Source organism: Lissotriton helveticus, chromosome 9 (assembly GCF_964261635.1).
Source record: "Lissotriton helveticus chromosome 9, aLisHel1.1, whole genome shotgun sequence".
Classification (NCBI taxonomy): Eukaryota; Metazoa; Chordata; class Amphibia; order Caudata; family Salamandridae; genus Lissotriton; species Lissotriton helveticus.
The window spans coordinates 943946261-943963057 of record NC_136070.1 but is presented as its reverse complement, the minus strand read 5'-3'; the positions used below and the strand labels follow the sequence as shown (position 1 = coordinate 943963057).

Sequence of the window (16797 nt, the reverse complement as noted above, 5' to 3'; positions counted from 1 at the left end):
TCACATTCTAAACACCATGCAATATCTCTTGTCCATTTGCCTACCATTTTGAAGTGTGGATTTTTTTGCCCCTTTTAACCCCTCCACCAAACCCTTCCCCCTCCTCATCCCTCCCCTTCCCCCTACCCCACTACCCCCTTGCCCACCCCCCACCCTTCCCAATACCGAAGCATTCGGACTTATGGTCCTGTAGATGTAACTGACAATTCCCCGCTTACCCCCGCAAAACTACTCTTATGTACTCTGTCATTCATAAGAGGTAGGATTAATATACATCCTTCCTCTCTTAGTATGACCTAACCGGAATATAGATTAAGTACCCACAGAGCCTCCTTTTCCTTCTTTTTTTTTACCCTTTTTTCCCCCTTCCCTGTTTTAAGAAAAAATTACAACCTTGTGATAAGCACACACAAAATAAAGAACATTCATAATACCAACTTTCTGCTTTCTGCCCCCATGTTTAGTGCTTACTCGGTTGGACTAGTAATCTTGCTCAGAAACTCCTTAGTCTGCCCCACATTGGGAAAAAAATGAGTTCGCTCCTTGTAAATAATCTTCAATTTTGCAGGATTAAGAAGGAACACTTGGGCCCCCTTAGCCTGTAATGGGGTTATTAGCTGTCGTAATTGCCATCTGTTATCAACCGTATACTTGCAGAAATCAGGGGTTACAAAAAACTCAAACCCAGGGCCAGGCCGTTTCTTATCAGGTCTAGCAAGCTTAAATACCTCTTCCCAGGCCAAAATGCTGTTGAAAGAGATTAGCAGAGCCCTGGGTCTACCTAGATTTCTTTCTCTCCACTTCTCCATCAATTGCCCAGCAGCCCCTTTCAAATTAAATGGGAAGCGATGTGCCCTCTCGACCTCCCTGTCCCAGTCCCACTTTGTTAATTCTGGGAAGGCATCCTTAAAGAGATTAACTATGAATTTGCGTGGATCTTGGCCTTCTTTTCCTTCTGGGACTTGGAGGACCCTCAAATTGTTGCGACGAGCCCTGTTCTCAAAGTCCGCTAACTTCCAGAGGGTATCCTCCTTTAACCCTTGTAGTGCTTCTGTAGTTCCTTTTTGATGTTCAACTGCGTCCTCCAAACTAGAAATAAGAGTCTCCGCCTCGTTGAACCTGTTAGCTGTATCAGCTTGTAATTTAGCAAGCCTTCGAACTGAGTTTTGAAGTTTGCGACACATATTCTGAACTCTGTGGCTCTCCTCCCTGGTCTCATCCCGCAGTGAAATTATCGATTCATAAATCAATGATAGCGAGATCTCATTATGCCCCTGATCAGCAGCCTCCTCTGTAGCGGTCTCATTTCTGATGTGATCTGAGGCTCCAATATTTAAGTCTCGAACAGTAGAGGGGCTATCTTCTGTGTTATCAATAGAGTCATCCTGGCATAAGCTACTAGCCGGGCTCCCATCTTCCAAACTCATTTGCAACGCATAGTGTGATACCAAGTCTTCACAAGACGAGGGTAGGGACGCTTCGGACATAGAGTAAAAGTCTCCAGACTCCCCATCCGGTTGAGTCTGTTCCTGCTCCTGTCCCTTTCCTCCAATGGCGCCAAGGTCGGTGACCATACCATCACCCTCCAAAGGTGCAACAAGAGTTAGAGTCTTTACACCGTCCCCCTTGGCTCTCTCTTTTCCTATCGCTGCTGCCGCTGCTGCTGTGAAGATAAACGGGATCACCACATTCTTATCCGTGCCTCCCATAGTTGAACCGGCATTAGCCCCTACCTGTGCGTGGTCCTTCGCCATTTATAATGTTATTGTTTATCTGTGCATACTTTGAGTCATGCCCTGTGTTTATGAGGGACTTTGATTGAGCAAGCCGGCGCGAAGACTGAAGCCAAACAAAGTGCCTGTCAGAGGGTTGGCCCCTCTGCAAAGCATACAGAACAATGTTTTTGTATTCCATTTGGAACTGAAATTCTGTGGAAATTATTGTGAACGGGATACTCAGATGTCAAAATATTTGCAAAGTAAAAGTAGGAGAAAATAAAGTGCTTACATCTGAGGGAGTGCAGGGTATGTTTTTCAGAATAGAATGTTATTTATAACAAATACCTGTTGTTACTCATTTAATTTAAACAGCTGACATCCATTGACAAAGTCAATCGAACTGATAGTTTTAGGTGTTTGTCAGTTGTTGTATCATTTATCTGGATGCAATTACATCTCAAAAAGAAACCAAAATATAAGTCAGGTGGCACACTATATGAATCATAAAAATGTATGACATCCCACTTAAAGAACTGTCTGCACATATTTCTATATAACTGGTTGCAGCCAGCAGCTGTGGGTGCTTCCTGAAGCCTAATTAGAGCATTTCTTTCAAACTATGCTGCATGCAGTGCAAGACACTGAGCAAGCATACATTTTAAAGGGCTAAAGTTATCACACTGTACAATTCACACATTAAAGTAACTGTTACACATATTAATGCAGTAAGATATGAGGCCGTTTTTAATGTGTGTAATATTTCAAGACTATATGTTCCCATTGCTTTCTACGCCTTGCTTAACCACTACATTCATTTGCTTTAAAATGCACTATTTGCCAATCTTTTTTTTCATTTTTGCCTCAGGAAAGGGACCAAACCTGGACCCCAGGTTTGTCCTTTAGACTTGTTTGAGTCGCTCGCTATATAAAAGTCATGCCCAACGATTCAGCCCACCCACTAAACTGTAGCCCCGTCTACCATTGGGCCATGAAATGCAGATGCTAATCTTTAGTGCTGCAATGATCCGCTCAAGAGGCTAAGTGTCAAAACCTCTCTTTCCAATCTATCCCATTCGGCCTGGCTGTCGCTTGGGGAATGCACAGATGTGCTACCCCGACCCATGGTGTCCACTGGAGCCAGGCACCATGGTCCACAATACTCTTGGAACATAGAAATACCCGTGTTCTATAAGTGACATTTGTAAGCAAGCTATGCCAAAATCCCCTTTACCAATGGAAAAGGTTTGTCTTGGCGAATCAATCGATACAAAACATCATGATGTTGCTCCGCTGCAATCCACTACTGCAGCCCACAGTGATGTCAGCCACTTTTCCATGTTAACCTATGAGAACAGGTCACCCATAGGTAGTGAAAACATGCATAGGTATTCCTAACTCCTTGGGTGCACGTGCATTACTGCGCACACAGACCTGAATTTGGCAGGTTGGACACACAGTCCCCAGCACCAGAGGTGCAAGTGCGCCCGCCCAAGTCTGCACAGCAGACTGGACATGGGTTTAACTAATACGTGTTTGTGTGTTGGCAGGTAGCAAACTAATCGCTGGTTCCATTAGTGCAGGTGAGCATACAGCAGCCTACAAAGGCAAGCTGCTCATGAGTTTACTCACAATAGATGGCTGTGTGCACCTACCTGTCTGAAATGACAGATCAGCCCATGTTTCAGAACACTGAATCAGCGCCATTTCCCAACATGGGCAGGAAGGGCACAAGCACTTTTGCACTGTATTTGCAGTGGGGAAGTGCTTAGAGCCTAAAGGCCACATAAGAGAATCAGCAAAACCCAGGCGGAAAAGAAAAAAATGCTACCTGACAAGTACCAGGTCCCATAGTGGTCTAATGCTTTGCGCAAGTCTTGACTCCAACAGCTTTAAGTACTAGTCGTCCCTGAAGTTTGGATCTAGTTGCGCCGCTGCAGTGGACGCTGTTTTAGAGACGGTAACTACTTTAGGGTACATGTCAGAAGAGGGCATAAAGTAAGGACAAAGTACTGTAACCAGTGTCTGAATATCACCTAGAAGAAAACATGGCATACATGCATAAAACATGAACCAATGGGATACATTGATATTTCCTCACCATGTAGTTCAAGCCCTCTGGCACAGAGTGATTCCGGGAGTACACCAAGTTCACCTTTGACCCTTGAACAGCTAGCGGGCTTTTGCTGGCGATCTCGGAAGCCACCTCGAAAGCGCCTTCCAGCATTGCTTCTTTATCCTCAAACACACGACTGCAAAGGAGGGATAAAGGAGAGAAGGGTGAGGATGAGAGAAGGGTGAGGATGAGAGAAGGGTGAGGATGAAACACATGGAGCCGACGGAGGAGGAAGCATGGGGTGCAAGAAAGGTGAGGATTGGAGATGTGAGTGGAAAGGGGAGAGTGGGAAGGACTGGCATGGAGGGAAGAAGTACAGCAGGAAGGCGGGGTATGTAAGAGATATACAGCATTGGGAACGAAAAAACAGATGAGGTACCAGTTCGTTCGGTGGAGAAAACAGAAATTCGCAGTTGGAGAACTGAGTTAGGAAGGCAGTACACAGAGACAAGTGGAGAGTGCTCAGGGGATTTAGAGAACAAGAATGAGAGAGATTGAGACTGGATTTGGTGACCAGTCGCACAACAGTGGTAGGAGGGATGGAAGGTGTAGAGCCACAAAGGAAAGCCTGCAGGAAACGAGAGACATTGAGTTATGATGGAAAAAGCAGGGGAATGGAGAGTGACCGAAAGAAATCAGCGAGTTAGGGAGTCAAAGAGGCTGTTGGAAAACGAGGCAGCATCTGTGAGGCCTGCACAAATAACATGACTACATTTGTTCTTCACTGGGAACCAAACACCCAATTGTAGCGCCTGACTCTCAGAAGGTAGCGTTGCAGAGCAGCCTGAGGCTTACTCAAGGGAGGTGGTGTGGGCTAGTAATCGTAATTTGCAGGTGTGCAAAAATAACACTTAATAATTGATTGTCCAGTCTGTACTTTGCTTTATAAAAGTAAGAGTACATTTATTAAACACACGCACTACTCAATACTATGCAACAATTTACAAATATACATAAGCGGTTGGAATTACTTTGTGACATTGAAGAACATCTCCACCCCTCCCGCGGGGGGTGGGGTCTAGTACCACTACTCCCCTGTATGCACATCATCTTGTCCCCAATGCAATTAGTTGAACATATCCTGGAGCGAGGGCCCTGCGCACTGGCACCATCCCAGTGGCGTCCCCCTCCCATTACCTCAACAAGCATTAAACAGGGATACACCTGCCTTGGTGACACATGATCCTAACCAAGCATCTCCTACTGACCCTAATGTATACACCTCTACATCTTACGGGCTAACAGTTTGGGGTCTTCACCTAAGCGCAGCAGCAAGACTACATGTTTACGCACGCTTTAGAATCACAGTACTCCGCACATTTGGGTATAATTAAAAATGCATTGCAATTACAGCCCCTAAAAGCATCACAGATGATCACAGGATTAAGTTGTAAATACCGTCAGGCACTCTAGCAGGAGTGTCTAGCCACTTAAATCCACTTTGCTTGCGACATAACCTTACACCAGTACTTCACATTGAACATCAGTCCCTCTAAAAGAAATAACCATTAATAAATGCATTTCAGTGCAATTACACCATTTCACCTCCAGGGGATGCCCTTCTCGAGACATCTCCAACTCAGCCCTTCAATCTTTGATGCACTTCTCTATGAACCCCCAACTGTAGAACAAAAGTTCCAGCCTAGGAGGTGATGCAATCTTCGCTGAGCGTTGAGGGGTTATTCCTGTTAAATCCTCAAGAAACTTAGGGTGGGACTTAGCTTTGTGCTGGGGGCGACACTGCGCTTCTCCAGCAGCTCCCTCCTGCACCTTTTCACACTCAAGAGTGACCCCTCTCCTCTGGGGGCCACCAAAACGCCAAAAACAATCCATTCCCCATGCCTTTCAAGGTATTATTGGGGCGCTTCAAGCTCCTGCTGCTTAATAATAGATGAGCGGCTCTCCCGCTGTGCCGGGGAGAGCTGTGCTGGCACTTTGCTGCTTTCTGGGGCCTCGGTGGGGGGCCCGGTCCCACCCGGACCCCTAGGTAAGGGTATGCGGCGCAGGGAGCCCACCCCCGGCCGTTCCGCGCTTTGGTCAGGGGCTGGGTCCCACCCGGGCCCCTCCTTCCTTGTCCGGGGCCCCGGTCCCACCCAGGACCCCCACAGGCTCTCCACATTGGAGGGCAGTCTTCACGGGGAGCGCAACGGCTTGATCTTCTCTCCGGGGGGGTTGGGGGGGGGTGTGACGGCGCTCCCCCTCTTCCTTTGGCTTCGGGGGGCCAGGGTGGGGTCCTGGCACCCCTGTCGGGCATAATTTCACGGGGAGCTTTACTTCGGGTGGGGGCAGCCCCCGGGACCTGACCCACCCCGGGGGCCTTTTCTGGACCGGTGGCGGAGCCTCACGCTCTTCGCTGGTCACTCACCTTCTGGGGGCCATATCTCAGCCCTTGGAGGCCCGATCTGCCCCAATTTCGTGTCTTCTTGCTCCTGGCGGTGCCCCACAGCCACTGGGAGCACTCTCCTTCACCCTCCGGGTCTCCAAGAGGGTGCATTCTGCAGGGAGCAGTCTGCACTGGGTCCCTGCGCCAGCCTTTCGCCTGGCTCTCCTCCTGCGCCTCTTCTCCCTGAGGCCCCTGCTTCTGCGCACCGGTCCTGGGCGCTTCTTCTGGTGCTGTTAGGGGCCTGGGTGACAGTCAGGGGGTCTCTCCTTCCAACTGCCCACTGCCAGGCTCCAGCACCTTCCACCTCAGCAGACCACACCCTGGAGAGAGCTTCTCTTCCTGTGCAAGTACTTTTTAAAAGTTGAGTAGGGGGCTGGCAGAAAGTCTCTGTGGGTCCTATCAAACAGCAACACAACACTTCCCTGCCCCTGCTCCCTCCTTCTTGTCCAGCCTCTGTGTTAGTTCAAAATGGAGTCCTCCAGTGTCTCTCGCCACATGGCCTCTGAAACCCAACTCTTTGCTTCTTGGTGCGGCCTGGTGCCTGGCACCCAGTGACAGCTGCTAATGGATGAGCCTGTAGCCCCACCCATCTTCTTCTTTGTGGAGAGGAGGCCCTAGCTTGTGGAAGAAAGGTTATCAATCCATCCAGCTGAGGTCAACCTTCAGCCTGGGTCTGGTCATGGCTGGCTCAGAGAAATAGGACAGTTCTGTATGACCCAAAAGCAGTACAAATATGACTTCGGACTCTGCAGAATACTTATTTTCACCCACTCTACAATGGACTTTAGTGCGGGTCTGGAATCTGTAGGCCTTTTGGAAGTCATTTTAGCCATGGGCCCCACATAGGGGAATAATGAAGTGAAAACACAGAAAAACACACTGACTTTCCCTGGCATGTTCCCTCCCAGGGTATAAAGCCTATTCCAGGTCACCACCCAATTCTGCATAGGTCCTGCCACACCATTCAATTTGTACCTGCTCCTGGACTGCGCACGCTAAGAATCTCCCCTGCGCAGCCCTACACGTGTGCACACGCATGTACACATGTGTCTGCATGTAACCAGCCTGATGCCCCATACTCCAGCTGCTGCGCAGCCGCCTGGACAAGCCAGGGGGACACTAGTAAAATCTCCATGCAGTCTCCTTCATTATGAGTTTACTGTGGGTGAGTCCCAGATTAGGAGGCTCCCCCACAGTAAAAGCTCAACAATTAGGTGCTCAGAAAGTGAAAAATCCGGGCGGCCCCTAGTGTCAGAACCACCTTCTAACAGAGGCACACAAAAGAAAATTAGGATTAGGAGTTTAAACAAAATAACACAACAACCAAATGGTCTTATAATACTTTCACCCTGACTCATGGTTCTGGGAGAGAGAGAAAGAGAGAAAGAGAGAAAGAGAGAGAAAGAGAGAAAGAGAGAGAAAGAGAGAGAAAGAGAGAGAAAGAGAGAGAGCGAGAGAGAGAGAGAGATGGAGAGAGAGAGAGAGAAAGAGAAAAAGAGAGAAAGAGTGAAAGAGTGAAAGAGAGAGAGGGAGGAGAGAGAGTGAGAGTGAGGGAGAGGGAAAAAGAAAAAGAACCTAATGGAAAAAACAAGCAGGGGCAGTATGGGTTTGCTTTACAAATCTAGATAAGGAAAATTCAGGAAATGAACTCTTGGCTGGAACTCCAACACTAACTGACTCACTTCACTTGGCAGAGAGGCTGGACATTCTTTGTGATTATCTTTCTTGTTTTATTAACCACGCAAAGGCAATGAGCATAAAATTAAATGTAATCTTATAAAAATAGCTGGCAGAAGGGTGGGGCATAAGAGCAGAACTCCTACAACCAGTCCGGAGTCCACACAAGAGGACTTGCAGAGATAATTTGCTGGAAAAGAGAGAATATTACGTGGGAGTAAAATGGCGTCTTTTGCACACCTCCATTTTGAGATTTAACCAAAATGAGCTTGTTTGAATGGTGGCATATAGGGCTTCCAAGCTCATTTTGGTTAAATCTCAAAATGGAACTTTTATGTTGCTTAGAAAAAAAATAAGTGTTGAAAACTTCTAAAAAAAAAAAAGTTTTTAAAAACAGTTTCTAATAATCCCTATACACAAAGTACAAACAAGTACTGGCAAAGCCAACAGGTTTTGCCACATTAACTTATAGGTGTTCCCAATGTTTTTTTCAGGGTGAGGCAGGAAAAAAAGTGACATAACTGCATCATTCACTATGTGCAATCACAAGTGATGATCTAAGCGCACACATGTGTGAGGAAGTGTACATTTACAGGAGAAAACAAGCAATTACCAAATCATATGTGATACAGACTTTGCTAATGGACAAGTTACTTACCCATGCCTTTATCTGGTAGAGACATGATCTAGCCGCAGATTCCTTACCTTTTAATTTCCTGGCATCTGCCTGGATCCAGATTTTTCTCAGTAGTACCCCTGCACACCGGTAGGTGGGGTTGGTCGACTCCGCGTGACGTTGTTGGCAGCGTGTTCGTCGTGACGGCCGCGTCGTCACTGCGCTCTGAGGTCAGTACTTTTCACGACTTTCCACTCCAGAAGCACAAAGCCATGAAGTGACTGACCATGGTGTGTTAAGAAATTAAACAACTAGGGCCCTGAAGGTAAACATCCCTGACACTTAAGACCAATCCTGCAGTGTCGGTAAGGAATCTCCAGCTAGATTATGACTCTACCATATAAGGCGTTACCGAAGGTATGTAACATGCCCATCTGATAGAGACATCTAGCCGCAGATGCCTTTCCTTTGAACAGATACCCAAGCAATACCATCCCCAGAGGAGGGACTGCGGAATGGCTTAGACTAGAAAATCCTGTAAAACAGAGCGACCAAACAGGCCTTCTCTGCGGACTTGGGAACCCAGGCAGTAGTGTCTGGCGAACGTGTGCAGAGATGCCCACACGGCAGCTTGACATATGCCAGAGACGGGAACACCACGCTGAAAAGCCGTGGTGGCCGCCTTCGCCCTGGTGAAATGGGCCCCGAGCCCTTTAGGGGGGATCCTTCTTTTAAATTGAAATACAGAGGATGACCCATCGGGATATAGTCCTCTTCTGGACAGCACAGCCTTTCTTTGCATCCACATATCCAATAAAGAGTTAGTCGTCCACCCGGAACTCTTTTGTTCGATCACAGTAGAACGATAATAACCTTTTTAGGTCCAGACGGTGGAGACGTTCCTCTTCCTTGGAAGGATGCGGTGGTGCATAGAAGGTGGGAAGGGTAACTGACTGTCCCAGATGGAAGGGTGTTATCACCTTAGGCAGAACGGATGCCCTAGTCCGGAGTACTACCTTGTCCAGAAAGATCATCAGGTAAGGAGGCTGTGAGGACAGTGCCTGCTGTTCACTCACTCTCCTGCCACCAAAAAGGATGACAAGCAGGAGGCAGAAGGCAGTTATGCAGCAGCTCACATGGCGCACACATCAGGAAAGTGAGCACCAAATTATGGTCCCACTATAACATGATGAACGGTGAAGGGGGTACAAATAGTTTAACCCCTTCAAAAACCTCTGCACTTAAGGAGTTTTGAATAGAGAGGGCTGATCAGCCAGCTGAAGAAAGGGCTGAAAGGTAGCCCTTCAAAGTGCCCAGAGCAGAGCCCTGCTGGGCCAAGGAAAGTAGAAACAGAAGGACTTGAGATAGGGGAGCAGATAAGGGGTCGATAGACCGGTCTGTAAATATTTATAAAACTTGTTCCATCGGCAGGCGTATACCAATTTTGTGGAGGGACACCTGGCTGCCAGAATAACCTCACAGACATCGGGAGTGAGGTCAAAAGCTGTCAACTGTCGCCGCTCAATCTCAACGCAAGGAGGCAGAGAGAGGATAGGTTCGGTGGAGAACCCTCCCCTGCTGCTGCGACAGAAGATCCTCCCAAAGAGGCAGCCTGACCAGAGGATCAATGCTCATGTTTAGAAGCTCGGGATACCAAACTCTCCATGCCCATTCTGGAGCCACCAGAATAACTTGTGCCCAGTCACTCCTGATCTCCAGTCTCGGCGTCGGAGGACGCCCGACTGGCTCCGTGTGGTCTGGAAAGAGGGTCAGGAGGCACTGCCTGTGGGCATCGGCGACACGGAGGACCTCAGCACCGGAAGTGACGCCGGGGAGGGTCGCTGTGGAAGTGCGACTGGCGTCGGTCCGGACCCGGGAATGGGTCCACTCCAGAGGCCATGGCGCTGGGGCTGGAGCCACTGGCATGGGAACCACGAGGACCCCTCCACCCTCTGAGCCTGCAGGCCAAAGGCGTACCAGCAGGGTCAGGATGCTCAAATATGGCGCACATGGCGTCACAAAATTCCTTCAGCTGGGCGGGGGTCACTACTGGCCCCGGAAAGGGAGGGAAACACTGAGCCGACCCAGGCACCCACTCTGCGGAGCGGGGCCTCGAACGCGGAGGTTCTTTCGCCACGCCGCCAGACAGGCGGGGCGAGTCGAAGCATGCTTTGAATTCTTGTGCTTCTTGTGATGCCTCTTACCCGACTTCGATTAAGAGGACTTCGATACACCGGAGCGGTGCTCGGACCTTCCTCTTGACGAGACCTGGACCGGAATAGAGACTGACCAGGCGACCTCCGTGGTGCGGGATGCTGGGCTGCAGGAAGTGTTAGGGACCGCTCCCTAAAAGCCTTTGGCACCATGGCCAGGCAGTCGTGGCAGCGCTCCAGGCGCCTAAGACAGAACAAATGGGGATCCGTGACCGACATGGCGCAGTGACAGGCGCCGCGCTGTTTGAATCTCAAGGTCATCTTGCTTGACATTGAATACCCTCGGGAAAAAGAGAGTCCCTGTAAGGGGTAGCAGGCAAGGATAGCTGTGGCTGGAACTCAGGGGGAATAATTTTGACCTGTAACTACTGACTCAACAAACATAAGTATCAAACTCAAGGGTATGCAGTACACTGTGACTAAATCAAATGATGAAGCAAAAATTTATAAAAATATGAAAAAATTTATTCATATATACCTCCCACTCGGGTTACAATCTATTACAAAGTTAAAACTTTCTTACAATACCATTCCGGATAGTACCACATATGGAAAATAAACAATTAAAACAAGATTTCAATAAAAAGGGTCTTAACAAAAGGTCGACGCGGCGTTTCGGTGTCACTTTATCTCGGCACCTTCATCAGGACATTTAAGACTTTTGACTTTGTATCTAAGGATAAATAACAATCTTTTAGTGTACTGACAATTATGCCTATGAATACAATCATTTAGACGTGTTATTACAGCCACCAAATTACACACACTCTAATGGTCACTCCCCTGGTTCCCAGAGACTTTTTAACTATTTTGCCTCAGGACAACTTGTTTATGCTCAATACTTTGGTATGCATAGACTGAGTGTCTCCCAAACAATATCTTATTCTTAATGCAATTCTGGTTAATATACCTGAAAATTACGGTTGAGGAAGCTTTTCAATTGCTGTCCATTTAGCGTACTTTCTCTGGCGATACTTTCGAATATCTATGGATCAGAAGTTCTACTACGCACCGTACAACTAAAGAAAACATAAATAATTACATCTTTAGTCTATGTTTTATCTATATACATCACGATAAATCAGTGCAAACCCAGCATCTGGCGCTAGTTACCTTTGATGATGGAGTTCGTTCTTATACATTTAGCACGGAGAAACCACCGTATTTGGGGTCAATATCAATCGATTCAACAGGCTGTGGTTGATCTAAATATGCATGGAAAAGGAATCATCTTTTAGTCTAAAAAAGGACTTATTACTATTGCAGCTTCTTAACTTTACAGCTCTCATCTTGCTGCATCAGTTGCTACTCGTTACTCACCAGCTTATTCGTGAGTGTTCTTAAAAAGTTCGGTATACCATGAAGATAGGACCGAGTTCTCCTGTTGTTCTGGTTAAGGCTCAACTTTCAGTGTATAGGAGGTCTGTGGAATGGAATAAAGGACGTTCATTATGAAGCTCCTAATATCCATTATATTCTACTTTATAAAGTAGATGCAGCAAGATGAGAGCTGTAAAGTTAAGAAGCTGCAATAGTAATAAGTCCTTTTTTAGACTAAAAGATGATTCCTTTTCCATGCATATTTAGATCAACCACAGCCTGTTGAATCGATTGATATTGACCCCAAATACGGTGGTTTCTCCGTGCTAAATGTATAAGAACGAACTCCATCATCAAAGGTAACTAGCGCCAGATGCTGGGTTTGCACTGATTTATCGTGATGTATATAGATAAAACATAGACTAAAGATGTAATTATTTATGTTTTCTTTAGTTGTACGGTGCGTAGTAGAACTTCTGATCCATAGATATTCGAAAGTATCGCCAGAGAAAGTACGCTAAATGGACAGCAATTGAAAAGCTTCCTCAACCGTAATTTTCAGGTATATTAACCAGAATTGCATTAAGAATAAGATATTGTTTGGGAGACACTCAGTCTATGCATACCAAAGTATTGAGCATAAACAAGTTGTCCTGAGGCAAAATAGTTAAAAAGTATCTGGGAACCAGGGGAGTGACCATTAGAGTGTGTGTAATTTGGTGGCTGTAATAACACGTCTAAATGATTGTATTCATAGGCATAATTGTCAGTACACTAAAAGATTGTTATTTATCCTTAGATACAAAGTCAAAAGTCTTAAATGTCCTGATGAAGGTGCCGAGATAAAGTGACACCGAAACGCCGCGTCGACCTTTTGTTAAGACCCTTTTTATTGAAATCTTGTTTTAATTGTTTATTTTCCATATGTGGTACTATCCGGAATGGTATTGTAAGAAAGTTTTAACTTTGTAATAGATTGTAACCCGAGTGGGAGGTATATATGAATAAATTTTTTCATATTTTTATAAATTTTTGCTTCATCATTTGATTTAGTCACAGTGTACTGCATACCCTTGAGTTTGATACTTATGTTTGTTGAGTCAGTAGTTACAGGTCAAAATTATTCCCCCTGAGTTCCAGCCACAGCTATCCTTGCCTGCTACCCCTTACAGGGACTCTCTTTTTCCCGAGTGAATTCCCCCTCCCTGTTACACAGTGCATTGGGGAACCTCCATTTGTGTTGATGATTGACATTGAATACCTACACGCTAACAAAGTGGACAAAAAGTTTTTAAAAGTCTGTCAAAAAATTACAGGGGATAGCTCTATTCAACGGATCGTCGCAGATGGCGTGGAAAGAAAAGAACAGCGCGGCGGAGTGGTGGTTATATTGATGATGTGGACATCATGACAATGACGAAGAACACCACGACGTCACCCGGAATTGACCAACACCACTGCTGCTGCTGAGAAAAATCTTCCGGATCCAGCCTGATTCCAGAAAGTTCAAAGATAAGGAATCTGCGGCTAGATGTCACTAGATGTCACTATCAGATATATATTTATGAAACCATATGTTAGCTGTATAGTTTATGTCAAATAGGCCTTACTTTCATTGTGAATATGTCTGATGCACACATACTTATATATATAAATATATTTTACTGATATCAGTAGATGGTAACAACTTCTAGCTATAAGAGATATTTAAAACATAGGCGAGAATAATTAATCCAACTTGCACATTAATCAATCCTTGATCTACATATTACTGTAGTAGGTGATAACGGAAACACAATTTAATTAAATAATAACCGAACCACAACTTCAGATTACTAGTACAGTAACAGCATTGTTTAGCTACAGAAATCATGGCCAAATATAAACAGTCTGACATACCTCACTAGGCCACTGCTTTGAGCCTCCTCTGACATCATTCTTCTGGCAGTGAAAGTCAGCTCATTCACCAAACTGCAAGAGGTGGTGGAAAAACAACCCTTCGGGCATAAGTATACAAAACAGTGCACAGGCGAAACAAATTTCTTTGAAAATTATATTCTGTCGACTTAAATCAACCAGTTCCCACAACTTAACTGGTGTCACAGATACAGAACAAAACAGCTTTCTCAAGCACTTTAAAGTAATATATTCCACAAAACAACATACCTTCATCATGTTTCAATGAGGCTAGAATTTGACGAGGCTGTAATGAGAAAGTTATACTACTCCTTTCAGTATTTTACTTTTGGCTTTCTATCCATCACAACTTCCTGGGAATCCCTGAACAGTAAGGGCAGGAAAATACTTCTAAAAAAGGCATCTAAACAAGGGTGTTGAAATGCATCTTTACTGTCTCATTTTGAAGCAGACCAACATCTCCATTTATATCATGATGAGCAGCAATAGTGGCGGTACTCTTTATGAGACTCAACAAGGAGCTATAAACTGGGTAGAAGAATCATAAAGGTATCATCCAAAAGGCTTGTAAAGCATTAAGGAGATCTTCAAGGCCAGTGGCAGAAACGAAGCCACTTGCTCTTATTAAGATGTATAGTGGAATATTTCAGGTGGGGCACACAACACTAATATTAACTCAGGACACTGACAGTAACTCAGGATTGTGCACTCTGTCACTTTTCAGGACCAAGGTTATCAAATGTATTAATGAAAGGGAGAGATTGATAAGCAGCCTCCTGTTGTATCACAAAAGCTGGTATCTAATAGCTCTCAGATTACAGGCTGATGCTCTAGCAGCCTAGCCATGTGTCAACCCATCAACTAAAAAGCAAAATTCAATTAGAAATTTTTTATGGCCCGAGACTCCCTTATCTGTTCAGTAGTACCCTTTTTCGTGTGTCTCGCAGGAGGTTATACACTCTTGAGGTTTGGGCCAACTGTGCCCTCTTTGAACAGCCGAGTTAACTGAAAACTGTTGAGTATACTTTTCCCAAAAATTTATAAGCAAATGATGAAATACGGATTTGGTTTAATTCAACCTAGTACAATTGCACAATGTAGCACTCGTTTTAGAATCCTTCATGGTGTGACGTTGACACGTTTTGCAATTTTTCTTAGAATCTTTTTGTTATCCTGGATTTATTTTCCAAGAGTAATCATGAATCACATCATGCTGTACTTTGCAATTTTGTTATTAACATTCTTCATGAAATGTATCCAAGGTGATGTCAAATATATGACAAACACATGGTGTGCTATGGTAAAGGAAACGGAGGAGCTTGATTTAGTTTCATTTGGAGGACTATATTATATGAAAGTACGAGCTTTGAAAAAGACCCAGGCTTTAAAGCCATGTAGGTGGCGAACCACGTGATGGTTTGATTCCCAAATAAATGGAAGCTTGTAAACTTAATACAGTAACTACAGTGTGCGATTGTGTAAGATTGAATTAAACCAAATTTTAGGGTACTCCTGCATCCAGTGAGTGGTCTACATGTTTCAGCCAGGCCTTATGTTGTAAACTGACTTTCCTCAGGACCTATGTGAATTGTGAATTAGTGAACTATGCTACAGATTGTGTCATAGAAACAAACAATGTGTTGCACGCGCTAAGGTGCATTATGTGTAAGAGGCGGTTTCCCTCTCCGGACATTAACAAGCGTTTTGCTGTTAAAGCCCCATGAGTATCCGACAGGGGTACTGGTGCGTATGAGCTCAGGACCCTCCTTTCAACCTGTTGTGCTGCCATGGATCTCCGACAGCAACAACAGGTTGAAAGGAGAGTCCTGACCCTAAATACTACTACACCTACATCCAACGCCTTGCTTTTACTACTGCCAGAGGCCCAAACAAGCCTTTGGGTATATGGGACCACTGGAAAGTTTTTAAACCTTTCACTTCTCACGTCACCAACACTGCACACTCAGTAACACACCTGCTCCGCTGTACGACAGGCGTAGAAGTACACCCGGGACACATTTGGTGTCATCGGGTAGCCCAGATGATGAAGCATGCCACCAACTAGGTTGGTGGGTGAGGGCTTTATAAAAAGATAATACATTTTTCCTTAAACATACACCATCAATCATACACCCTTGTGACTCCCATCACGTCTAGATAGACTAGTTCCTTTTGATTAAACACATTACCTCAGGGTATCAGGACTAGTCCTTTATTCCTCTCTCTCTTTTTTGATATATGTTATGTTATGTTAATTTTATTTATATAGCGCATGGCTACCCCAGCAACGGGGCGTCCCAGCGCTTATGAACATGTCAGAGGATGTAACTGCGAGGCAGATGGGGGTGAGTTAGATGGAAGAAAACAACCAGGTTTTGATTTGTTTCCGGAAAAGCATATGGTTACTGGTAGCCCGAGCCTTCAAAGGGATCCGGTTCCATAACCTCGGGGTCAGGTACCTGAATGAGCGACCTCCAGCTCTACTTCTCCGGATCTTAATAGTACTGGCGAGGGATAGATCCGCTGAGCGGAGTGCGCGCGTGGGGACATAGAAAGCACAAAGTCCCCGCAGAATTTGTGGACCTGAGCCATACAGAATTCTATGGGTTGTGCACAGCATTTTAAATTGAATACGCTGTTTGATTGGTAGCCAGTGTAGGCGTCTAAGAATCGGCGCGGTATGACAGATTTTTGGCAGTGCAAACAGAGTACGGGCAGCAGCATTCTGGGCTCTTTGAAGCCTATTTATGACTGTCAGGAAGCTTTTCAATTGCTGTCCATTTAGCGTACTTTCTCTGGCGATACTTTCGAATATCTATGGATCAGAAGTTCTACTACGC

The 16797-nt window shown here is 45.5% G+C and overlaps 1 protein-coding gene across 4 annotated transcripts in view; it reads right to left on the bottom strand.

The window, feature by feature from the left end:
• The window catches only part of ECH1 (enoyl-CoA hydratase 1), a 190964-nt gene that overhangs the window by 22662 nt on the left and 151505 nt on the right, over positions 1 to 16797 (bottom strand). For all 4 annotated transcript variants that reach the window (XM_078661190.1, XM_078661192.1, XM_078661191.1 and 1 more), the window contains exons 8-9: positions 13940 to 14011; positions 3817 to 3967 (exon numbers count right to left, since the gene is read on the bottom strand). In XM_078661190.1, coding sequence (XP_078517316.1) covers positions 3817 to 3967; positions 13940 to 14011 — 223 coding nt within the window. The remainder of the gene's footprint in view (positions 1 to 3816; positions 3968 to 13939; positions 14012 to 16797) is intronic.